Source organism: Dreissena polymorpha, chromosome 10, assembly GCF_020536995.1.
Source record: "Dreissena polymorpha isolate Duluth1 chromosome 10, UMN_Dpol_1.0, whole genome shotgun sequence".
NCBI classification, from domain to species: domain Eukaryota; kingdom Metazoa; phylum Mollusca; class Bivalvia; order Myida; family Dreissenidae; genus Dreissena; species Dreissena polymorpha.
Window position 1 is genome coordinate 16,356,446 of NC_068364.1, and position 27,551 is coordinate 16,383,996.

General features: G+C 33.3%; 1 protein-coding gene and 1 long non-coding RNA gene across 3 annotated transcripts; one reads left to right on the plus strand and one right to left on the minus strand.

Annotated features, from left to right (window-relative positions):
• Positions 1 to 868: 868 nt before the first annotated feature.
• On the minus strand, positions 869 to 5,021 carry LOC127847901 (uncharacterized). 2 transcript variants are annotated; one of them, XR_008034237.1, is made up of 2 exons: positions 4,320 to 5,021; positions 869 to 2,882 (listed from the first exon to the last, which is right to left on the minus strand). It is a non-coding gene; the product is annotated as an uncharacterized LOC127847901 (long non-coding RNA). The 2 variants fall into 2 exon arrangements; XR_008034238.1 differs by having other exon boundaries at positions 4,192 to 5,021.
• Positions 5,022 to 5,221: 200 nt separating this feature from the next.
• LOC127847900 (uncharacterized) lies at positions 5,222 to 27,122 on the plus strand. The gene is made up of 17 exons (XM_052380131.1): positions 5,222 to 5,582; positions 6,950 to 7,055; positions 7,343 to 7,408; positions 8,329 to 8,377; positions 8,687 to 8,762; positions 9,556 to 9,586; positions 9,859 to 9,927; positions 10,354 to 10,425; positions 10,683 to 10,748; positions 11,095 to 11,158; positions 13,696 to 13,823; positions 14,434 to 14,593; positions 15,010 to 15,109; positions 20,851 to 20,976; positions 21,693 to 21,919; positions 22,160 to 22,263; positions 25,502 to 27,122. The coding sequence occupies exons 1-17, from the start codon at positions 5,569 to 5,571 to the stop codon at positions 25,535 to 25,537; spliced, it is 1,494 nt and encodes a 497-aa protein (XP_052236091.1). The 5' UTR covers positions 5,222 to 5,568; the 3' UTR covers positions 25,538 to 27,122.
• The last annotated feature ends 429 nt before the right edge of the window (positions 27,123 to 27,551 follow it).

Sequence of the window (27,551 nt, forward strand, 5' to 3'; positions counted from 1 at the left end):
ATAGTTTTTAAGAACATTGATGTCTTATTTGAACTTCATAAAAAAGTGAGTTTATAAAATGTTTGTTAATAAATTACAGTCAAGATTATTGATTTGTAGTTAGGGAATTGGACTTGACTTGAATCCAAACGACACTAGTTCAAGCAATGTACATTTTCTGGTTTATAGTAATATCAGCTTACAGAAATATCATGTTAGCACAGGTATGCATTCGCAAACTATGTAAACGGTGGACTGGTTTAAGTGGAAAGTGCGACTTTTCCTTAAAATAAGATAATGTTTCAGTAAATATGTTCACATGCGACTGTCGTTTTATATGCTATTGTCAATAAAGCGCGTTCAAGAGACATGTTTACTTATTGGCGCCTTTTAAGCGCTCAGAAAAATGTCTACAAATAAAACATTTTCAGACAATGCCGTTTACTTCCATTACCATTTAATTTAAAGCAACGGTAAATTTGGAAGATTTCTCTTACATTATAGAATCAAATGCAGTCTTTACAAGATGAAATATAACATCACCATGAAGATCTATTGTTATCGGAAAACAATCGAATAAAGTGATTATACTTAGTCTTAGTTTAAATAAATACCATGAACGTGTCCAAAGGTCAACAGTTGACATAATTAAGGAAATAAATCATATAGTCAATAATATTATAGTAACCTTCGCAGCATATTAGATAAGATTATAATGTTAAACACCACAGGTGTATGTAAAGAAAAAAAACGAATGGATGACGGTGAAACATTCTTTCGATTTCAAATTTCTCTCAAAACAGATCAATCGTTCTTTGTTGTCAGTTTCAGCGAACACATTGCCGCTGTTACCTCCAATACATGTTCAGTGAAAACACGTAGTTCATCGTTTGAGAGGATGCATTTATTGATAAAATTGCATTAACGTTTAGATAGTTAAATGTCCTAGAAGTCAAAGCAATCATAATTGACACAAATATAAATACCAACATCCGATATATATGTAACAAACGGCTATTTTATTTCTAATTAGAAATGTACAGACGAAAAGCAATTTAGAGCCGCAAATTCGAGTGTATGTTCCTTGTAAAAGTGGTTTTTAAAAACAATTTTCATCAAACAAATAAAAAATTGAACATTCAAGTGCGTCAGCTGGAGATAAAGTAATTGTATTTATAGCACGGAACCAAATATTAAACAGCGAGAAACAAAACACCACATACAAAAAGTAAATACAACTGGGATAACCACCTGTAATAGCCCAAGCATCATTCTTGGTACAGAGCAATTAAAAAAGAAAATGACCAGCATGGCTTAACAATTCAAATCGTGTAGAAAGAAATTAGAATATAGGTTATAGACATCAGGAATGAACTACAACATAGTTAGATGCAAACCAGAGCCAAACGAATTGTAACTTTGTAATAATAGATGAAACAGACCTAAAACCTTAATAATATAAATCTATCATCTTTTATAAAAACACTTTTGAGACCTATATTATTGATAAATATAAAGCACGGTCAAGGTGTTGACACAATTATAGATCAAAGGGCCAAAACACAAAGTGTGGTTGCGTATGTGTCTTAAAGTATCTGAGCTTTTGAGCTCTTACTTATAACAAAATCGAATTATAACTGATGTAAATAATTATAAACCCGTGTAAAATTAATTCGAATGATTTGCGCCTCTATGCTATACAAACGTTTTCAGAAGATACATTTCTCTTCAGTACAATTTTGTAGACACCTAATTGACACAATTTGACAGTTTTGCCTTTCCTTTTCATATGAATATTACTTAAGTCAAATACTCGTGCATGACATATTTGCCAATGGTAATAATACAGTGTGAAAGAAAACTTCATTATTCAAAAATAATAAACTCATCATTCAAACATAATAAACATGATGTTTATTGTTTTATGTACCACAATCCAAAAATCTTTAATACAGTCGTTAATCCAACATTTCTATCTACCATTCACTTGAAATTTACGTTTTTCATTTCTTTTATTACTTCAGATGGACTTTTCGTGTTAAAGTAGAGCTTACAAATGGAATTGGAAAATGAATATTTGTCAGCGATTCTTTGAAAGAAGTTATCATATCATTACTTTTCCGTTTAGCAATGGTGTTAAAGAAAAAAGGTCAAGAACTTTTTCCTTCGATCTATTATCTTTGACAATTGTAACAAATGCCTGTATTAGTGGTGATGCTTCCATTTCCTGCTCCTTCGTTCGAATATCTGCCATACCCTCTGATAATGCAACAGGGGTATACTTCAAGTTATAACATTGTGTCATGCCCTCTGATTTGTACATTTCATAGTATGGTATGTTTGGTCTAGGCAAATTGATTATATCAAGATTTGACAACACCTGAGGAAGAGTTGACATTATTACAAGCCTATCGGCATCTTGTGGAAGTTTTAATTTCGATTTATCCTGCGGCTGCTGTTCGGCAATCTTTTTGACAATCTCTTCATCATCCGCTTGAACGATACAAATCTTTGGCTTCCCTGCCATTACGGGTTTAGTTTTGATGGTGTCGAATATGTCTTCAAATGCTAACGAATCGTCTTTATCCACGACGAGACGACGGTTGGATTTGAGAGTCGTGAGAAAAATGAAAATAAATGTTCCGTAGTCGGTAGCTTTTACATGACCATGTCCGTCCGCTAGGTTAGTGAATCATTGTTTTACCTCTTCACTTGTTTTATTGCCCGTTTCAAATCGTCGGACATCGTAACTGTTTCGTTTCTAAAACATTTATCGATAGCTATAAAGTCTACATTCACCCCAGAATGACCTTTATATACCTGCTCGTAGGCAATCTTACCACAGTTTAATTCAAACTCGCGCTTTTGAGTAAACACTTGAACCAACGTTGTATCAGCCATTCCTGAAACAGAACAAAACAACTCACTTTGAGTTACTCAACTAAAAACAGTTGCGTAAAATCTTGTGTAGATTTCTCTAATTTAAGGCATAAGCAAGTTATAGTTAGCGTTGAAAAGGTATTTCATTTGCAATCTCTAATCATGTTTTTGAATCAGGTCGAGGTACTTTAAAGTATTTTGGGAGAGGACCAAACAATGAACATTTGTAAACAATATTTAAAAAACATTCTTTTGAAAAAAAAATATAATCTACTTAGTCATTGTGGAACAAAAGCGCTCACTGACGAGCACATTCCTGAACGAATCCAACTTATTCATAAAGTTCAAAGAGATTAATACTAGTGTTAACAAATCAGGTTCTTGCAAGCAGTTTAAAATCAACAATTAGCCGCATAGTCATACACTGAAAAAGTCCCTTTTCATGAAAAGGATATATTTATTTTTTTGAATATTAACATTAGAAGAAAATTACAATTTTAAATAAGAACTGGGTTTTTTTCACTTAAAGACGTTTCTTAGGAAAATATAAACCATTCCCCAGTTTTTAATAAATCCAACTTGTTTAAAGTATTTTATAAACGGACCAGACTTATTATTTCAAAACACCATATGATGGTTTCTTTCAATAACCTTACACAATCAAGTCATGCTTTATGATAGCCATATGTTTAACATATTAACATAATGCGAGGTACCGTTTAGCCACCATTTGCAACGGGCAAGTTTAACCAAGATTCAGTTAATCAATTATTTTTTCAAGAGTGATAAAAAGGCTTTCCTTAGATTTTACCCTCTCCACTAGACTAGTGGTGTCTAAACTCACTTGACCCAGATTAAGCATTGCCTAGATATTGTCTAGACAAACATTATGTGCATGTTTCGTCAAGGTTAAACGAAACAGATGGTCCCTAAATGTGACTACGCAAGAAGAACAAACACATATAGTGATCACACTACCCTACCATGAGCACCATATATTCAGGTAAGATAACATGACGAAACATTATAGGATTGCCTCACAATTACACTGTATTTAAATGTTATCAAAACCATTAGATCGTTTAAACGGATGGTTAAAGTACTTTTCGCGTAAAAAAACCATGAGGAACAACATAATGCAACAGAAAAAAACATATATGTACTGTAATAGTTTTCTTCTTACTGTCGACTCCTGTTAACTCATACATGTAGGCTTTATAACTCCTTATATCTTCACAAGTTACATATTAAATAAACGTCCATCATAATTAAACACACCTCGTTAATGGCAATAGAAACACAATACAATCAAGAAAAGTATACAAGTATTACCGGTAATAATGAAGTTCACAAATAACAATTTCATAGGACTCGGTGCAATCAATTTATAAAGATATTACATCATAAAAGTATAAATATAAAAACGTTTGAAATTCTAGATTAAGTTGCGAATATTTAACCTGTTCAGGTACTTTCGATTTCCTATCATTTAAACAGCACGAACACAGTGTAACACTCACTGCAGTGTTAACCTCCCCGAGCGGGTTAACGATTGACATAGCCTTGTACCCGGCCCGGACTTCTTTATTATGTGTGGCACACACAATATTACTGTAGGACGCGAGTGCATATTGGTCACATCTTTTTTACTGATTCTTTTCGATTTTCTTTGTTGTTGTTTTTTAATTCCGAGCAATACTTATAAGATGCCTTCCACAAAACAAAGCATGAGTAAAAACATTTCCTTGTGTTAATCCGAAAAACATTGATATAACAGTCTCTTCACAATTTCGTTTTAAAGTGAATCAATGTAAGGATCGAAAACCAAATTTAAATGTCAATGTTTGATTATAAATTTCTTCTGTTTTTAAGATAGTGTATTTTACTCTTGTTTACTTTGTATTTATTACAAACTTCATGAATAGCGTAAATCAATTTTAGTATTTAATATATAATTAAATATGTATTCAAATAATAATTGCTTGTTCAAGCTATAGCTCTATTATATTAATACGCATAATCAAATAACCCATTTGCATGTATTCAAGGTATCCAATTTCAAGCAGACCCGAAACTAAGATTTATTGCAAAGTTAGTATCTACCCGGACTAAAACACATTATTTATTTTACACATACGCAAAGTTGCGCGCTCCGTGTTTTCATTACTTTTGGATGTTAACACAACAAGAAGTAAGTGGCCATCTGCTGTTACAAAATTCAAAATGTCGTAAAAGGTTTTCAAAGCCATTCGATCGTGGTAACATTATCTTTTATGTGCGTAAATGCGTGAACATAGAATAAGAACGAACGTCGTCTCAAATTTTAACAAAAAGTTAACTGTATATATGTATTAAAATAATGCTAATCTTACTTTCGATTTCCGTAAACTTTCACGAACATACTTGTAGGCTATTGATTGTCTGAATTCTTAGCTCTGTTTAGGTATCTTACTTTAGATTTCCGTAAACTTTCACGAACATACTTGTAGGCTATTGATTGTCTGAATTCTTAGCTCTGTTTAGGTATAAACTTGCCCAATTTAAATTCACCATACTAAGGATTTAAGCATATTTGAAGATGATTAAATTATTTGTTTGTGTCATAATCACCTCATTGTTTTATATATTCCGTCGTAGTTATACGTTATGTGTTTCATTTTCCAATATATTGTTGGACAACTCGGTATAATTACCTTGTTCGGAGATTAGATGCATCCAGCGAAGTAGGTATGTTCTTATGAGATTTAGATTTGTATCAATATTTTCTACTATTTAATAACTTATATTTCAATTAGATAAAGTACGTGCTAGTCAATATAATTGGAATTGATTTCTAGCATTAAACACCAATAAGTGATAATAGAAAAAAATAAACAACTAAGACAAGAAAAATGCATTCCCGAAAAAAATTAATACTAACAATTTACTAATTATAACTTAATAATAAATATTGCTATTGATATTACATCAAACAAGTACTAATGTATAACGGTGACGTTCTAATTCAAGTATTGGAGTATGAATGTGTTTGTTATTTTTATGACACTTTCGTTTTCCTAATAATGCATACAGCAATATCAACTATGCCCTTCTGTTAGTTAAGTTTTCTTATTTTCTGCAAATCGTTTGTATTTTCTGAAAATCTGTCCTATTTTCCTTGTAATGGAAACAAAATATATGGTTCACAGTAAAACCTGTGATATTTAACAACAATCCAATGGAATAGCAATGATATTTTAACCGACCGTCATCACGTTTTATTTAACTGCCAGGCTATGCTCGGAATAAGTAATTTCACTTCGCGGAAGTTTACCTTTGCATGTGAACAAGGGAGAGTATAATGTCTGACTTTCATATAATCCTTCGTCGAAATGTCATACTTGAAATGATGCTCTTAAACATGGATGGGCCAGAATTTCAAATTCCAGTATACCTTTCAGGCTAAAAAATAAAAGAGGTTGCTGTTTTGGCTCTCCCGCGTGTTGGATACTTTCACGCACACCCTACCCCCCCACTCCCAAAACCAAACAGGCCATAACAACACATCAGAGGCGCCAACATGAAATGATTTACCAGCTATAACAACAACACAAATCGTTCCTTCGCCCATGTTTGGCTCGATGGCGCCTCTGATTTTTCATCCCACATAGTTTGCGCAATTAACAAATGCACAGATTTATACAATTGCAAATAATTAATGTACCATCGAAAACCCATTAATGTACGCAAAACATGTACACTATTAAGAAAGCCTCACTCTTTTGTACAGATTTGTTAATATTAAACAATGACGCAATTTTCGGCTCTAAAATAAATACGAGGTAAAATGAAGGTATCGTCTCAAGTTTGGTCTTTTAAATTACTTTGAAGTAATCAACATGTGGTTAATTATCGCATTTTATTTTACAGTCCTCGTTAATATTTGTTTTCTTTTTACTTCACTCCTCCTTAATATGTAATTATTGTTTTGAGATAATGAAAGCACAATGTTGACAAGTGGGTTCTAGAGGGTTAGAACATCTTCAAAGCCTAAGTAGGAAAAGTGGGGATAACCATGTAAACAAGTTCACGATTTTAAGTTGTTCTACAGGTTCGGACACAAAGAGGTGTTAGAAATGATTTTGGCAAGTCCAATGCCATATACAAAGGCCTTAGAATTCGATGTGCATGATGTGGTCCAAAACTACGGAGAAAAGGTACTTGATCCCAAAACTTCACGGACTGAGTATTTTACTATAAAGCCTTTTATTATATTTACATTTAACATTTGTCGAAAAGTTAACAAATGTGTACAACAGTTGTATTCTAGCTCGACTCAACAATGGCAATAAAATATCATCAATATAACAACTAGTAATTAACCATTACTCTCAACGTGAAATGATTTATTTACACATGTTTGGACAAGTGTTAAGAGTTGTGATACCTAAGTATATGTTAGAAAGGATAATATTCTTGTTTATTATAAAAATACATTTTTCAGAAAAAAGTTGCAAACGGCATCACGGCGATGGTCAGTTTCAATCCGATAGACGCCAAATATATAAAGGTAATTTTATTATAGAGTGTTTTTCATTCCCAGACGCAACGTGTGTAGAGCATTTTAGAAATGCCCCTTTTCTGTCAATTTGTCTGTCAGCTGTCAGTCATCGCTCCGTACCGCCTATGTCCGGATTTTTATGACCATTTCCTCAAATTTTCGGGTAATTAGACCAAGTGCAAAAGACATGATTCAGATACGCCGACTCAGGGTCAATGACATTCTTCAAGGACTCAACAATTTAAGCGATTTTGTTCGTGCCCGCTCCGTATCTTCTGTACCCTTTAATGGATTTTGCAAACTTAGGAAATATGTTAAAGACATTTGCAGAAGGCATCAGTCAGTTATCCTTGTTTAAGGCCAATTTCTTATTTTAAGACCAAATAATTTAGCCCCTATGAACGCATATCGTCGATATCCCCTCAATGCTTCTTTTCCTGCCTTTATGAAGTGGGCTTTGGCCTCGAACTTTGTGTAACAAAAGTGAAACAATAAGTCGCACGCTTCTCAAAATTGTACAAAAACGCCAAGTCGAGAGCGTGGAAACAATTGTGCGATTCAGATTTGTTATGAATATGGTAAGTACCAGCATACTAAACACTTGCAACATGGTAATATTTCTTATAACACTGCATTCAAATAATATTTTGCTTGTCTGGACTATTTTGCGCTCATCAAACAACATGTTACATTCAAATCAACTGATCACTAAACATCAGACACGTTAACGCTATCTCAAATAAAAGCAATGGCAAACCAATGTTGATTTTTTTGTGGCGCTTATGTTAAAATGTTTGGCAAAAAAGAGTCTCTGGTAACAGCATTTATTATGGTAAACATTTTTCTTCCCAGCTACTTGGTCATATTTTGGTTTGTGTTCCTAATCCCGCTTAAATTAAAATATAGTGTATACTTTTTCTACGTGTAAGGGAGAAGACATACAAGATATCAAAGACATAGTTAACAGTTTCCTTGAAGGTAAGGGTATAACTATTTAACCATGTATATTTCAATGATCACCGACATGACTCATGAAGTGTTTAAGCATGTTATATTGTTTTAAAGATGTTTACCCAAGCTTTATTGTTTTAACTTTAATGTCATATTGTGTGTTATCCTCATATTTTATTGGCAATTTGCCCTTTGGTATTTATGAACGGTTTTCCTTTCATAAACGGTAGCTTGCTAAAAAAATATTTCCTTATAATGGGTGTGGATATTCGAAATTCCTATAATAATGTAACAAGCAAGTTAGAATTTTTGTCTGACTTTTTAATGTTTGTTTAGATATACCATCATATGACGTCTATTCGTCTCGTTCTGAAGAACAACTTATGTCTAAGGAAGTTTTCTGGCGGCTTATGATAATACTGAACATTATTAGTCACGGTTAATTCGGTATAAATAACAATCTGCTTTGTCCTCGGTGTAATTTATTCCTTTGACAATATAAAGAAGTGAAACTCCAGCTGATGGAGCAGTATTGCATTCGTATTAGATACACTTAGTTGGTCATTTATTTAAGGCAAGTAGCCAATTGCCAAAACAGTACAAAACAGCACAATACAAAACAACATAAAGGCATATAAGAATAAAGCTGGGGAGGGGGTAGAAAAATATTTAAGAATATAGCATCATAAAGTTAATATTTCAGATCATCATCGCAAATACAGTAAGAAGCATCAATAATGGGTGTAAAGGATCCATATAAAATGAATTGATTATTTATTTGACTGCTAAAAAATAAAAATAAAAAATCAAACAAAAAGTGGAACAAAACCGTTATACAAATTTAAGTTTTTTGAAGTAAAAACGTTACTTACACGTTAGATGTGAGCACGAGGAATAACTTTAACAATTCTCTAAACTCTTATTATAATTTAAAGACAGTTCTACACAACCAACAAAAAAGAATATGGAAAAAAGCTCAACGAAACATAAAGTATTACAACAGATAGCGCACAGCGTGCCACTTGCTCTGTATGTGCACTCTCCGTTTGATCTCAGGGCATATTGCACACATACAACAATATAACTGTTTTACAAAGTATTACATATTAAACGTATATTATACGTTTTATATGAATATTACATGTTCATAGGCGTAAACTGTGTATTTTATTGGTTTGTGAACAATTGTTTGTATTATTAGTTCAGTTAAGTAAACAATATATGGAGATAAAAGACGTAAGTTGGTTTTTAATATTAGGTTTGCAATTAATTTTTGAGTATAGTATAGAAACAAAGGTGTGTTTTTGAATACTTATAATACACACATACTTATATTTTACGCAGTTAGCAATATTAATCATGTATATCCATAATAATTATTCACAAAATATATAAAAATAATTGTTTTATGTTTTAAACTGTAATGATAATCAATAGAGAATATTCCGTACTTTATACATCTATAATATGCTGTCATGTTTGAATGTTGTTTATTTTTATGTTAAAAGCATGAGGGCATTATAGTAATATTCACAGAAGAGAAAGGGTTCGAAGGACAATCAGTTGAAGGCTCACAGGTATTTGTTTCCCACCCCACCCGCTTTTTGTAAGTTGGGTGTTAAGTATTCATTACACTTTAATTTTAACAGGATTCAAAGAGACAGACCATAGTCATAGTGTTGTTTCATCGTTTCAACTCTGTTTGTAAAAAATGTATACGTATATCACGTTCAAATGGAGTGCCTTAATGACTGTGACTGATTATGGTTCGGATAATTTACAAGAATTAAACAAATGTTGTAATGTTTTCGTAAAGATTTCAGTTTCGGTTGCATATGATTTTAAGGAATACGTTATAATGTGGAAATGAAATGGCAGTAATGACAATAATTTAAATAAATTTGCATGATAATAAAGACATAACGACGTGTTTTAATTGCAAGCATAGTTTAGGCAACCTTAACCCTAAATTTGGTTTCTGCATTTTTTGCTTTCTATTTTAGGTCATACATTTTCATTTAGCGGAGCAAGCAGCAATCACATATTTAAAGAGACGACTGTTAGATATCCACCAGGTACGTGTATGTTTCAGCATTTCATAGGTGTTAAATTTAACCAATATACTGTTTTGGCACGACTAATGGACTCAAATATTTCCAGTTTTTGTTAACATGTTCTTCTTCATTCTTCGTCTATCAGATTAATTTCCTTGTGATAGTTTATCTATGGTTTAATAAATATATATAAGTATTCATTTGCCAAAAAATGTGAGTGTACAGACATGTTATGTCCAGAGAAGAAAAACGCTCAATCAATTATTTGCATTTTTCAGTTCTTCGTGGGAACAAAGACATGGATTGTATTGATTAATGACCAGTTACTACATCTAGGCGATAACGTATGCTTCATACTTGTCTTTTCAAAACATAACGTATGGTTTAAGCATTAAGTGATAAAAAAAGATTTTTTAAGATGTTTTAAGTCCAAGCAAATACTTTGCAAACTGTTAAAAAGCTGTCTTTCATTAAAAGAAATGTATCAAAAACTGTATCCAGTTCCTTAATTGCTTTTTATTAACTAGCATCTCTTAAAATTATGTGAGATGACTGAATCAAACAATATCAGTTCCATTTCTGGATGTGCATCAGTAAATGTCAAAATGGATGGATGTTGTTTTAAATTAAACATCAACAACTAGTTATACCGACTTGCGATTTTTTTTAAGAAATTGAACATATTTTCAGGGCACTGCGGACAATTACAATCTTGATGACTTGCTCTCCGTGAAAATATTCAAAAGTGATGATGGTAAGTTAAAAAAGGTTTTACAAATACCAATTCCTCTATTATTACAACAACCAAATTAATATTACAACGACAACTACAACAGCAACAACCTGCTACTACTACTTCTACTACTACTACTACTACTACTACTACTACTACTACTACTACTACTACTACTACTACTACTACTACTACTACTACTACTACTACTACTACTACTACTACTACTACTACTACTACTACTACTACTACTACTACTACCACTACTACTACTACTACTACTACTACTACTTCTACTACTACTACTACTACTACTACTACTACTACTACTACTACTACTACTATTATTACTACTACTACTACTACTACTACGACTGCTACTACTACTACTACCACAACTACCACTACTACTACTACTACCTCTACTACTATTACTACTTCTATTACTACTACTACTCTTACTACTTCTTCAACTGCTACTTCTAGTACAACTACTACTTATACCACTACTACTATTTCTACTACTAGTAATACTACTACTGTTACTACTACTACTACACAACTACTACTACTACTACTACTACTACTGCTACCAATACTTCTTCTGAAAACTACTACTACAACTACTACTACTACTACTACTACTACTACTTCTAATTCTACTACTACTACTACTACTTGTATTACAACTACTACTAATAATTCTACTACTACTACGACGACAACTACTACTACGACTACTACTACTACTATTACTACTTCTACTTCTACTACTACTACTGCTACTACTACTACTACTACTACGACTACTACTACTACTACTACTACTACGACTACGACGACTACGACGACTACGACTACTACTACAACTACTAGGACGACGACGACTACTACGACTACTACGACTACGACGACGACTACGACTACGACGACGACGACTACTACGACTACGACTACGGCAACGACGACTACGACGACTACGACTACTACGACGACTACGACGACTACTACTACGACTACGACTACTACTACGACTACTACTACTACGACTACTACGACTACTACTACTACTACTACTACGACTACTACTACTACTACTTCTACTACTACCACTACTACTACTACTACTACTACTACTACTACTACTACTACTACTACTTCTACTACTACTACAACTACTACTACTACTACTACTACTACTACTACTACTACTACTACTACTTCTACTACTACTACTACTACTACTTCTACTACTACTACTACTACTACTTCTACTACTACTTCTACTACTACTACTACTACTAGAGTAGTAGTAGTACTACTACTACTAGTACTACTACTTCTACTTCATCTACTACTACTACTACTACTACTACTACTACTACTACTACTACTACTACTACTACTACTACTACTACTACTACTACTACTACTACTACTACTACTTCTACGACTACTACTACTACTACTACTACTACGACTACTACTACTACTACTACTACGACTACTACTACTACTACTACTACTACTACTACTACTACTACTACGACGACGACGACTACTACTACTACGGCGACTCAACGACTACGACGGACTACTACTACTACGACTACGACGACTACGACTACTACTACTACGACTACGAACGACTACGACTACTACGACTACTACTACTTCTACAACGAGGACGACTACACTACTACTACTACGACGACGACGACTACTACTACGACTACGACTCTACTACTACTACTACTACTACTACTACTACTACTACTACTACTACAACTACGACTACTACTACTACTTCTACTACTACCTACCTAACTACACTACTACTACTACTACTACTACTACTACTACTACTACTACTACTACTTACTACTACTACTACTACTACTACTTCACTACTACTACTACTACTACTCTACTACTACTTCTACTACTACTACTACTACTACTACTAGTAGTAGTAGTACTACTGCTAGTACTACTACTATCTACTTCAACTACTACTACTACTACTACTAACTCTACTACTACTACTACTACTACTACTACTACTACTTCTAACTACTACTACTACTACTACTACTACTACTACAGTAACTACTACTTCTACTACTATTACTACTACTTACTATTACTACTACTACTACAACTACTATTACTATTTCTACTACTACTTCAACTGCTACTACTACTGTTACTACTACTACTACTTCTTCTATTACTTTTACTTCTAGTACTATTACTAAATTTAAATATCGTACGCACACTTCACTTTTGTTTATTAAAATGTCGTAAGTACCAAACATGTTTCGGTCATAGCCTTCATCAGTAGTACATCAATATCCTACTACTTTTGTTACTACTATTACTACTAATACTACTTCTTCTACTACTAATACTAGAACAACAACAGATAGTTCTACTTTAAATTCTTCCTATTCTATTATTACTCTCGTTATATAATAACCGTTATTGTTAATTATAACAAACGGTGGATACGTATACGTATTTACAACGTTTTTTTAAACAAACAAAAATAATTTCAGACAATCATTCAACATTGGGCATGATGTTTCTGGTTGGAAAAGGCAGGGAAAAACAAATAAAAAAAGGTTGTATCAGAACACACTCGGATATCCTTATATCAATCGAAACTGCGACGAAGATGTTTTGTGTAAGACTTTAAGTTTAGTCAAACGCACAAAGGTTGTCATTTTTTGTCTGCATATATGGTCGCTTCCATGAAAAATAACAACATTGTTTAATTCTAAAGTATAAATATCAATGCTTTGTTAAACGGATTTTTACCTTTTTATATGTTTACGGCTTGTTCGTGGAAATTTGTCGATGTTTAATTATATGATGCTATTTATTGACAATGTGTGCAAAATCACAGATGTAGATGGTTATTATGTTGTAATGTCGGTATATGAATGGACAATCGTGTGCTTCGTCATTTGTTTTTTTAATATATATTAACCGTTTAAACATCTTACAAGTTGTATCTAGCTGTATTAATTATGCTTTTATTTATGTTAATTCATTTAACTGTTATGATTAAATTTATATTCCTATTGTTAACAGATCTGTACAAGTCATTCAAATGGTTATACAAGTATGACTATAAACATCGCAATGCTCTTTTAGAAACATTGTCTGACCAGGTTGACATTTTACCAGACATTTGGTCAATAATGTCAAATATTTGTCTTGTAGTGTCCTATTTGTTTGTCAGATTTATTTGAATGTCTGATTCAAAACTGAAAAACTGTTTGCTTTCACAGAAGGTTCCTCTAGAACGGCAAATGTGTGATAACACAGCAAGTCCGTTTGACGGTCGTATATGGTTACTAGATCAACAACAATATCAATTAATTGTAAATTATTTTCCATCGGCCATGGATACCAGAGAAGGGATCCAGGATGTTACGTTCTTCGAGCTTAGTATGTATATGTGGTGTCGACGAATATGTAAAGCACACTAAAATTTCAATAAGAGAGTTCAAATGTACATCTGATTGTTTGATAAAAAAAAATAGCTCCAAGGCGGTGAAAACTGCAATTACGAGTACAATTCTTAGAGACGTGGAATATATATCAGGATTTGATTTTAATATTTCGTATACGTGGTAAACTATTAAACGTATCATATAAAAATGAACAATCATAATTTACTGTTTTAAACGACCATCCTAACGTAATATGTAAGAGGCTGATTTAAGATATGTTAAAAAATAGACATAACTATGCGCAGAATTTGTGTTCGCTTATGAAACATGTATTGTAATCAATTCTTTCAGTATTACTAGGCTTTACTAGGTTTATAGTAAAAACTATTAACTACATATTTTTTGTGATAGGCAACAAGTCCGTACCAGGATTTAGACGAAAGCTGTTTATAAAACGATGTAAAGTTGCAGATGACGAAGACTGTACAATGGAAGGTTGCTTAGTGAATTGGTTTGTTAAGTCTATTGTTTAGGATATTTTTCCAGTCAGCCTTTTGTATTCAATTTATTGTGCAGCTTTATTTGGCATGTTTAGCAATGTAAAACAAACTTTATTTAAAGGAATTCAAGCTGCTAAAATAATATGAATATTGTACACTCTTGCACTAGTAGGAGAGTAATATTATTACAGCTCGAAGTACTTAATCGAACAAGAGGGAAGTGGCTAAACAGTCCGACATCGCTAGACTTAGCACCCAGACACGTAATACAGAATCAAAAGTGTATAAAAATATGACATTGATAAGAGTTCTCTCTAACGGCCGCAGATAGACTTATTGTTCGTATTTAGGGAAATTGGATGAACACCACCATTTCAATTCAAATTATGTTTTAAAGCAATTGCTTTTATTTATGCGCTTGGTACACAGATATATAAGTACACTTTGAAAATGTTCATATTGATCCGTTATGCAGGTTCTTCGAACAGCTGTCTTGAGACATTTCGCCATTGCACCGGTATATGCGTGCCGCTTTCACTCACCGTAAAGATAATACTTTCGTCTGCTACGAAAGAATCATTGAAATTTTAAATAGTAAATTGTAATATTTGCATTTAAAACCATACCACGTGTATGTTTGATTTTCAATGATATAATACACGTTTATGATATGTTGAATAACATTTAATGATTCCGCAATACCATTAACGCAATGCGTAATTTATACATTGAAAGTTAGGCATAATTTAACTAAGTGCTTTTAGAGACCGATAGAGTAAATGAAAATGTTGCTGATGCCAAGTATCGTTAGGCGATTATGTTAAAACTGTAATACCAACATTCAGTGAATAGGTTATGGCACATAAAATGACAAAGATGTTCAACTTTCTGAAGAAAGCACCAACATTTGTATGAAGCTTATTTAATATACCCTTAATAAAATAAGACGTGAGGATACGCTCTATCTGTCCTGAACCTACTTTTAAACCAATTACAAAAAGGGAGGTAAAAACGGCTTTTCTGAGATAGACATTTTCTTGAAATTGCTATATGTCACAATTATTGTGTTAAAATGATTTAAATATTAAAATAATGCAATATTATGAATGAGAGGTGTGTGGACTGTTGAAATTGTATGGATATGCATTAATGCATTACATGATAATCCTCCAAATTCGTACTTGAAAGGGGAGATTATAAGTACATTACCTTTAGTATATATACAAACTTGTATAACATAAGAAGTAAATATATATAATACCCGTGTCATATAGTATTTACTTTCATTTCAAATCTATAGGTAAATCATTTTATTAAACCTTATTTTGTCGAGCTTATATGTATTAAAGAGATAATATTGATTAACTAAAGCACATTTTAATAAAGAGCATCGTGCTTGTATTTTAATGATGGATTACAATATAAAGAACAAAACAGAACATGTACATTGTTTATTATTTAATTAAACAACATATTAATTAATGTTAATTAAACTATGTAATGGAAAGTATATATATATATATATATATATATATATATATATATATATATATATATATATATATATATATATATATATATATATATATATATGTATGCGAAGAGTATGTAATGATATCAGAGCATAATTATAATTATGTTATATAAAATTATAATAAAGATATCAAATTATTCAGAAGTATACAATTGAATATTCCTTACTTTTTCAATGTACATCTATAAATGTTCATATAAACAAGTTGAGATAGCATAAATAGTATGCCACATAAACGTTATAGAATTCTTGTCAGTTTATAATAATAGAATGATAAGCTGCTATATAATGCATATTTAGTATTGTCATAATTGTAAGCCAAACTTTTCTAGCAAGGAAATTTCATGAAAAAAAAATTTTTTTTACACCAAATACTAACTTCACCTTTGTAAATCACATAACAAATGTTCACATAATATACATAACTATGTTACTAATCAGTAAGTTAAAAAACAACATTTTTTAACAATCAACTTTACAGGAATTATCCACATGAGTATCCAGCATGATATATGGTAGTGGAGTGTTGAAATGGAGTTAAATTATATAATTAAATGAATTAATTAGATCTAGTCTCCTGTGGTTGATATAAATTACCACAGCTGGAGTAGCCACGGCTGGTAGAGCTGACAGCATACAGAAAGGTGCTAGTACTTCACGTGGTCAGTGGGCCCACCAAGTGATGGTAGCTGCTCTTTATATATTGAAGTGTAAAGCTTATAAAGAGTATACCGAAAGAGTCACAGATAGTGCTAAAAAGTTAGATTATCAGCAGTGGTCAAATATGATGGATAATATCCATCCTCAATTTGCGTACTGGAATAAAACAATGGAGCTTGAAATACTGTTTTTACAGTTTATGAAATCTTAAAGGGCGGCTAATTACGAGATGTATTTAGAATGCTTGGGTAAGATGGTGCCATGGATGTTTGCAATGGACCATGTTAATTATGCTCGTTGGCTGACGGTCCATTCACAAGATTTAATTTTACTTCAAGAAAGAAGTATCGATGTCCACGAAGAGTTCACAAGAGGACAATTTGTAACAAATAAAACTAAACACAGACTTTCAGCACTTGCTCACCACCAAATTTATGAGAAGCAGAATGCTATAATAAAGGGTGACGGTGGATTCGTTGATCTAACCGAAAAACCAGATGCACTTCGAAGATGGATGGTGTCTGCACCAGAAACGTCACGCATTCTTATGGAGTGATAATACAGACAATTCAGATGATACGAAACACCATGAGGAGAAACAAACTGAACAAAAGCAGTTTCAGACTCAGGTACGCCAGCTAGTCGAAACAATAGATGATATGGGAAATCCCTTTGAAGGAGACACGACAGACCTTTATACACTTGACACAAAAGTTGTTATGTATCCTGAGGTAATCATGTCAGTCAAGACAGAAGAATCAATTGGAAAAGCTCAGTACGAATCTATGATTGTTGAACGTCTATGCAACAATATGAAAGGTTTTTACGAGACAATAAAGAAAAATTCACTTCCCCTTTTTCGAACTAGGTCCGGAAAGAAAGAAGCAACGGCATCAAAAGTTAAGAGTATGAAAAGTGACATTCAATTATTTTCTAGAATGTATATTTCATGTCAGGTGAGAGACGGTGATTTAGTCACCTTTTTGAACCCGAAAATCATGCATGGCCCCCATCTATAGCAGAAAATAATAAGATGAGACTAGTTAGTAAAGCAGACCTACTGAAGTGTCTAGAAAGAGAAGAGGAATCGCCAGAGATGAGTCGTCCTGTAGAGGTTAGCATAATAAATGGTGCTGCCATTGTTCAGTCCCTGGATCCCAACAGGCCAGACAAGAGAGTTCTAACGTTCAGTGATTATGCATTGAAGCTTGTATTACCTTATATATCTATGCAGCTTATGTCAGTCGACAGGATCGATGTAGTATGGGATACATACAGACCCGACAGCCTCAAAGCACATACTAGACACAGTCGAGGGACAGGCGATAAAATCAGAGTAAACGGATCGACTCGAATTCCTGCTAACTGGAAATCATTCTTAAGGGTTGATGAACACAAAACAACACTTTACGAGTTTCTGGCAACACAAATGAGTCTTTTGAAAATACCACAAGGGAAGGTGGTTCTGACCACTTACAGAGAGAATGTTTTAGTTGCTAACACCAGCATTGAGCCAGTGGAACCAGATATCAGCAATATCCAGCTTTGCAACCATGAGGAAGCTGATTCTCGTATGATTTTGCATGTTGTGGATACGTATAAACAAGGCTACAAGCGAGAAATGCCTTTATGCAACTGACACAGATGTCTTAGTGCTAACGATTTGCACCATCAGTCAGTTTGAAAATTGTGAACTGTGGCTAGCATTTGGACACGCCGAACATTTCAGGTACATACCAGCTCATTTAATAGCCACTCGTCTGGGCAAAGATGTTTCGTTTGGCCTTTTATTTGTTCATGCATTTTCAGGATGCGATACCGTCTCTGCATTTGCAGGCATTGGCAAAAATACAGCATTCACGCTATTCATTACGCTCCCTCATCTTTTTCCAGTATTTAAACGGTTGTCAAGTCCCTTACATTCAGAGACAGATGAGGATTTCAAAGTTGTGGAATGATACATTATCTTATTGTACAGCAAAACCTCATCCAATGCGTCTGTAAATGAAGCTAGGAAGCATCTCTTTTCTCAATGAAATAGACAGATTGAAAACATTCCACCTACCAGATGCGCACTTGTCCAGCATGTTAATAGGGCTGTGTATCAAGCAGGTCACGTTTGGGGTCAAGCCATTATTGGGAATCCTGAGTTGTCTAATCCTAGGGACTGGGGATGGATATAAAATAATGACACGTGGGTCCCATTTTGGACTTCTCTTCCGGAAGCTGCTAAGAGTTGTAGAGAGCTTATCAAATGCAACTGTAAAAACACCTGCTCTGGTAGTTGTAAATGCATCAAGGCAAATTTACTCTGTACACAGTTGTGCCATCGTGAAGGCCTTTGTGTAAGAGAATAAGATACTTGCATAATACGAGTATAAAACAAAAGTATTAGATACATTTAAGTATACACTCTATTATAAATAGGTTTATATGATATGAATACATGACATCAGTACGAATTACTGCTGTATAGAACTTATGGAATTATCTATAATAATCTACTGATCATTTTAGTTGTGTATAATTATGCATTAACCATACATGAACAGACGATTGAATTACCATTGTTTTGGAGACAATTACTACTATCAAATATTACAAGAACCTAACAGAATTAAGATAACATATTCAACACTGAAGTTGTTTAGACTTGATCAAGTTCATTTGTTAGTTTGTTTGCTTGTAATTGAAATATAATTATTATATGTTATATCAGGCATTTGATATGAACTGAAGTTTATGAATAGATATGAAAAAAAATATATTAGGTATTGTTTGGCTTAATCATGTTCTCATTTTACTCATACTCAGTATTGAAGCTGATACTCAGTATTGAAGCTGATATACGCCAAACAATTATTAGTATGTTCCCATGTCGGGCCTCATATATTGCTTTTACCTTAATAATTAAATATGTAATACTTGTTATGAGATATTAATAATGCAAAAATAATTAATTATTTTAAGATTTTTTATTGGTCAAGTGATTCAACATTATTTGTATTATTTGCATTACCAAAGAGTACGTATTACTTTAGTGTTCCCCATTAGGGGCCTCATTAATTTTGGGGCAGGAATTGTTTAGTTTTGGATTTAAAAAGTTGTAGGACATTTATTAAGATCAATTTAGTTAAATATTATATGTAAGCTCAATAAATGGACATTTTTAAGCATTAAATGTCTATCTAAACCATTATTTTAGATTTTTGCCCTTTTGGGGCCTCATTTTCGTAATTTTACTGTGTTGTTAGTATAAAAATGTTTGATATATTAAATATTGATACATTTTTAGATAAAGAAACAATAGTAAATGGAAAAAATATGTATTGGTTTTTGTTTTGTATCCTGTTACTCAAAAATAAAAAATGATAAATGGGCCCCCTTATTGGGCCTCATTTTAGGGCATATAGCGTTATCCAATCGTGTGTCCTCACATCTTATTGAATTCAACATACCTTAAAATGGTTATATACAAATTTTCATGCTTTTTTCACAAAGTTGAACATCTTTTTCCTATATTTACTAAATCTGATTTATAAATAAAACAATTTGCAGTTTGACTCTCTTTGCGGCCGCTTTAAACGTCAACATAAGAGAACTGTTAGACGAAGGACTATTGAACTGGCAGGAAAGAGTACGTGTGCTATATCATGTCGCCTCAGCCATCGCATTCCTTCACAGGTTAGAATAGATCTACATATAAATGTAAAACTGTATTCTATTTTGCGGCAAAAAAGCTAGAATACATGTATGCAAGAATTAACGTAAGAAACTTGGCATACACTTTAAAGTGTTTGTACAATATTGGTTTAGTGCAAAACAAAATTTTTACAAAATAAACATCATTTATTGGTCCCGAAATATTTGCTTTAAAAGCATGTGAACGAATATGTAAGCCCAATCTCGATCCTAATCGCATACATTTAAAGCATGTCAGAACATTTAAAATAATAAATGGACAAAATAAAGTGTCAGATGTTTGTTGATTTGAAACGTACCTCAAGTTGCAAATAAGGTTCAAATATATACAGCTGGAGTTCGTTTAATTAAGCTTAGCACTTTAAATTACCCATTCACGTATTTTGTTCTATAAACTGATTTAATTTGCTTTGTTTAGATTTAAAAATGTCCCATTAAGTTTAAAACTCGCGTATGTTCCTTTCCTTTATAATTTCCAATTTCAAAATATAGATTGTTCTTCTCCAGATAATGCAGCTGGATGATTATTGCTTATTTTTGTATTGAAAAGAGTGTTATGTCCTGTCTTCTGTCTGCGTGTGTGCTTTGTAACTACACATTTTCCAAAAATAAAGTAGATAGTAATACATGTACTAACAATACATTCACTCTTTGTTAAGTACACTAACTGTTATTAGTTCAACATCTATATATTTAAGACGAAGGATCTTGCACCTAGATGTCACGTCCATGAATATCGTTGTGGATGAAAGTTTAAATGTACGGATGACAGACTTTGGATCTGCCAAAGTTTTAGCAGCAGGCGAAAAACAAATAAAATGTGCGGATGAGAAGCTTGCTCGCCTTGGAAGAACTGAAGGTTATATGCCCGCTAAAGTGAACTTACTTTTGGACAAGACGGTAGACTATTTCAACTTCGGAGTAGGTTAGTGAAATCACATGTTTTATTTGATTTTGTGTTTCATCATAACTGTGTTGAATTTTTTTGTGTAATGTTATTAATTAATTTATATATAGGGTAGACATTTTTCGAATAATGAAATGTATAGCTAACGGAGTTAACAAGAATCGATCTCCCATAATTATTTCAGGAGTTTAATTTATCTTATATTTATTGCGCTATTGAATAAGTTTTCGTAAAGCAAACAAAAATGTGCAATTTCAGTGATACGTGAATGCCTAACAGGTGAACTTCCTACTCGTCAGTGCAATTGCAACAGGAAGTACTTTCTCAGACAGGGAGCACTTTGCTGGGATTTCAACAAACAGGTTACTTTATTTATATTTATGGTTATGAGTATTGTTATAAGTAGAATGTATTAAAATAGTTTGATATAAACTTTATTTTGACATTATTGAACAATGCATAATGTGGGAACGTTCTATTACGTAATTTCACGCGATCTCTATGACCACGACTCTTAAGAACCCACGACTCAACAAGAAACAACCATATATGCAAACAGCGTAGACCCAGATGATGCGGCGTCTCACCAGGGTCTGCGCTGTTTGCTTTAAGCAATTTCTGTAAGAAATATTCTGAATATAGAAATAAATATACTAAACATCCCTAATTTTGGAAATAAATTGATCCAATTTAGAAGGATTGGAGAGTCCACTAGGCATAAATGGATTACATTTCATAGATATATCTGTCGTGTATCCGAAGACGTTTCATTACATAAAGTTACCATTCTCATGTATTGAATCCATGTCCTTCCCAGTTTTTTAATGGGTATACAGGTGTATAATTTAAGTTTTATAGATTTTCCTTCCATATAGACAGACAGACAGACATTTTATTTGACTTGCACAATGTATATCGTCAACATCATATGTGGTTGGTATTGATATATGTCAACTTGTATATTCGCAGAAAAAATAAATGGCAACAAAACATAAATATATGCAAACCAAATGTATATTGAAGTACAAAGGATAAACAATTGGTAAATTACGTTAACACATTCGATCTGATACTCAACTATTCCTTAACAAATAAACACAGTTTTATTAGTTCAGACCTATTGGTTGATTGTAGCAATTGTACATACGGAATAACAGATGGATTATAATAGTAACATTTATTTATTTATTTATTTCTTATATCAACAAGTGTTGAACAAATACATACAAAATTAAATTCGGCCTCAATATCCGTTGCATTACAACAAAGACAATATCTTTCTTGTGTAGCAATAGTGTTTTCATTATATCAACCACTCTATACGAAGGGGGTGAACCGATAATCTTAATCGGCATAAATAAAAAATTTCGGAACTAAGTCTAGGTAATTCTCATTTTTGACGATGCTGGAACAGCAGCGTCCAAGGTTTGATAACTAGTAAAACAATTCTTCACAATGGCGACCTATGTAAAAGACCGAGCCAGTCCGTTTGAGATAACTCGATTTTTCAGTTACTTCCCTTGGCATTCGCCACTGCGTAGGAGATTGCTCGTTGATTTTCATTGATAACATTCTCCTAGCAGAGTTGTCGTTCGTGTTGATAAAGGTACATATTAATAGAACAGCATATCCTGGGGAAACAGATTCAATAAGTGTATCAGAACGTTAATTTCAAATTAGTAATTTTACATCCATTTTATTTTTATGGACCAATGAAACAATTATATATTTTCTCTATTTTGTTTGATATTTGTTCTCGATTTAGTAAATAAATTGCGAATAAAAACATGTAAAATTAACTTTTTACGTGATCACAAAACTAAAGAATGCGAACGATTTCGAACCTGCAAATTGTAAACGCTGCACTGCTATGATATATATAGATAAAACAACATTTCTTTGCATAATTGTCCGTCCCGATAGCGCAGTGGTAAGGACGTTCGCTTTTTCACCTTTACGACACCGGTTCGATTCCCGCTCCCGGCGCAATCTTATATTTTGTATGTTTTGTGGTCACCATTCCTGACAGTTGTTTTTTCCGGAAAATCTCACCCCCCCCCCCCCGCAGCATTTAACCATATAAAAATTAAAAAGTATTTCAGTACAAAACAAATAGCTGGAAATTGCAGCTATCATTTAAAATTCGTCACAACTGTCGTCAATCTAATCTTATTAGGTAGGAGTGCTGGACACACTCCGGGTCCCAACATTATGCAGCCTCAGCGCGGAGGTAACTCATTACCTTGGAAAAACACAAATACACACACTGGGTGCAGCCTAGGCGCGTATAGACTCAAACAAGGCAACAAACTCAAGTGCGGGCACAATCATTTAAAATTTACATATTGAATACGATATTCTAACAGAAATTACACAACCACCTAAGTGTACATACCATGTTTGATATTTCGTTCGATTGTTAGATTTCAGCATATACATGTATAAGGTCATTTCGCTATTAGTTAACTTATCCATATGTTCGTGGGCGAACTCGGATAGTCAAGTGCTCATACGATTGAGCTCACATGGTCCGGCTATGTGCTCATACCTACTTTCGAGAATCATCATGAATGTATTGCCATACTTAATGAACAAGAATGTGACCCGCCTCCCAGTTTCGCTCAATGGGTCAAGTTACCCACGGGTACTACTTCCCCGTACCCCTAAACTTTTTTTCGTACCAAATATGTTTCGTACGCAAATTTTTTTCGTACCAAATTTTTTTTCGTACCCAAATGTTCGTATCAACATACACAATTGTGGTGATATAGATAAACTAAAATTGATGTTTTATATCCATCCTCTTCAAAATCATCGTCACACCAGTGCTGCCAGTACTTTGATTAAGATTTGACTTAAATGTTCTACACATGGCTAACAATGTACTATTTTCTAGTGTACGGTGCCGATTTTGTTTATATGTATCTATAATTCTAAATTTTTTAATGAGTTATAAAATTTTAACATTAATTTCATGAACGCAGTTAAAGCCATAACTGAACCCGTAATTATCCAATAATTTATTGATGTTATGAATCCAATTTCGGCAGCCTCTGGCGAAGTCTGATAATCCAATGTTCTATACACTTTATATACATATATACATATAACTGCTTGTTAAAAAGTAGTATTTATATGACATTATATCTTACTCTTAACACAATATATCAAATAATGAACACATGTTTATTCAAACTCTTCGCTATGAAACTTATATCAGAAAGGCAAATCACATAGCATACCTTTGTCAAACAAACTTATGTTTCTCAAAATATATATTGTAGATAACGATGCGCTCCACAATTAATTATTTGCACATTAATTTTGTGAAAATATAAAGTTATAAATTGTACTTGAAGACTTCTTTAAACTTTCAGTTAAACACGTGCGACTTGTTTTAATCTAGTCGAATCTTAATATTAGAAAACAGTCGTTTTATCGTAGTTTGTATTTGACACGTGTCGCCTTGAGTTTCCAATGATAATAAGCCCTTTAAAAAAAATATAAATACCAAAGACGGTCACTTAAATACTATTTTCATACGTTTTTAAACAAATATAAAAGTCTGAGTAATGCAAAACTGTGTTTTTTTCATTCCAGCATCACGCGTACCTTTCGGCATCTGATCTGCTGTAAAATCTTCGTAAAAATTAAAACTTGAAACCAATGCACCAATGTGCTTAAAAAGATATTTACAAATATATTTAAGATAACTGATCAGTATTGTAGCCGTCTGGGATTTCCTTTTGGTATTATAAAATAGAGTATTTAGTTAATTAAACTGACTACCTTGGGAAGAAAGAACTGATGAGGCAAATGAAAGGAAGAAGTCAAAGTACCAAGAACTGGCAGGTATGTGCAGAGAGAGATGGTTCACCATCTGGATCTTCCCTGTAGAAGTAGGATGTAGGGGATTCCCTGCACAATCCGTGTGGAAAGCGCTAAGAAATTTGGGCACCAAAGGCAGGACTAGGACAAGCTCTGAACGGACCCTTGGTAAGGAAGCAGAGAGGGCGTCCAGTTGGCTCTTGCTACGACGATATGAAACAACATGGAAGCCATCACAGACGAGCAGTGCTTGATCAACACTGCTACCCCGCCATCAAGAGGGTGTTCTGAAATAAGGAGTGAAACACCTGATAACTGATGGGAACTCGGCTGAAGACGTCTGTGTTAAGCAATAACCACTGTATCACTCAACGAGATAAATATATGTTGTACATCACAAACACAGGAAAGCGTTACGAATCCTGATTTTCGTGTGGCATATAGGGGCGAGTTTGGAATGTAACTACTCACTCCGAAGAAGCCAACGAGAAAGCAGGGTATGCAACGATATCGAAGAAATGCATGGAAAGTATCCTATGCCCCGGACAAACGAGTGAAGACTTTTACAAGTATTCCGTTATTGAACTATACCACCTGTTAACGAACTGCAACCTTCATGACATCGCTAACATTTGCTACGAGCACCGTTATGATGGGACGTTCTTCGCAAACGTAGATGTTCAGGAGCTCCTTCAAGATCAACCGTTCAGTGCCTCTAACATTCAGATACTGAAGTTTAAAAAGCTCCGGGATGGATGGCGTCCTAGTACTTACACTTAGGGCGCGTCGTAAAGTTACGCTATCCATTACATTAATATACGCCTTAAACGACAATAGTGCATAACTGAAATAAATGGATAAATATTTAAATAATATGAATCATTATGTTTGATTTACACTATACATATAATGCAGTTCAATTAGAACTCAAAATCTACAATAATGACTAAGTACATATTATTGCATCCTTTCGTATTCTTACTTGTCTTTTTATTGAAATATATGCTGTTTAGGACGATTTGCAGTCCAATTTGCACGAGGCTGGCCTTATAAGTAAGCAATTGTTGTTGTTATAATTACTGAAATAATGCGTTGAATAAGTTTCCTTATATGCTGTATATTTGCAAACATTACACCGTCTTCAAATATTGAAACTAATGTTCTATTTCTGAATATATTTAATGATAATCATTGTTTACAACTGACATTGAAGATAAATATACTCAGCAGTGTGATGAGATATGCTATTTAAAAAAGACAAAATTAATTAAGTGTTTGCCGTCACGATTAACATTTATCGGTATATCCGCGCATGCACGGGAAATGAATTTAAGGAACAGCAATTTTGAATAATAAAAAATTACATGCCTTGGTTTCTTGGCACAAAATACGACGTCATTGTAGTTAATTGTGTAAACAAACTGTATTAAGTCAGACAATTTCATTTTAAAGCGCGCGTTATAAACTAAAATACATATTAATTTAGATTAATATTAGTATCAATTATTATTATCCCCCGCCATAGGCGGAGGGATATTGTTTTGGCGTTGTCCGTCCGTCCGTCTTTTCGTCCGTCCGTCTTTCCGTCCGTCCGGAGCCATATCGTGGAAGTGCTTTGGCGGATTTCTTTGAAACTTGGTATGAGTATATATATGGATCAGAGGATGATGCACGCCAAATGGCATTGTACATCATCTGTTAATAACGGAGTTATGGCCCTTTGTATCTTGAAAAAATGCTTTTTTGAGTGTCAAATATAAAACTGTTGTGTCCAGAGGCATATTGGCGGGGGATATCAATTCAACTAAGTTGCTTGTTATAG

What these genes read in the sequence shown, in the direction of transcription:
- LOC127847900 (XM_052380131.1), top strand. An exon ending in TCCAAAACTACGGAGAAAAG is followed by an intron (nt 7,056 to 7,342) that starts GTACTTGATCCC and finishes TACATTTTTCAG; the next exon opens with AAAAAAGTTGCAAACGGCAT. An exon ending in AGTTAACAGTTTCCTTGAAG is followed by an intron (nt 8,378 to 8,686) that starts GTAAGGGTATAA and finishes ATGTTTGTTTAG; the next exon opens with ATATACCATCATATGACGTC.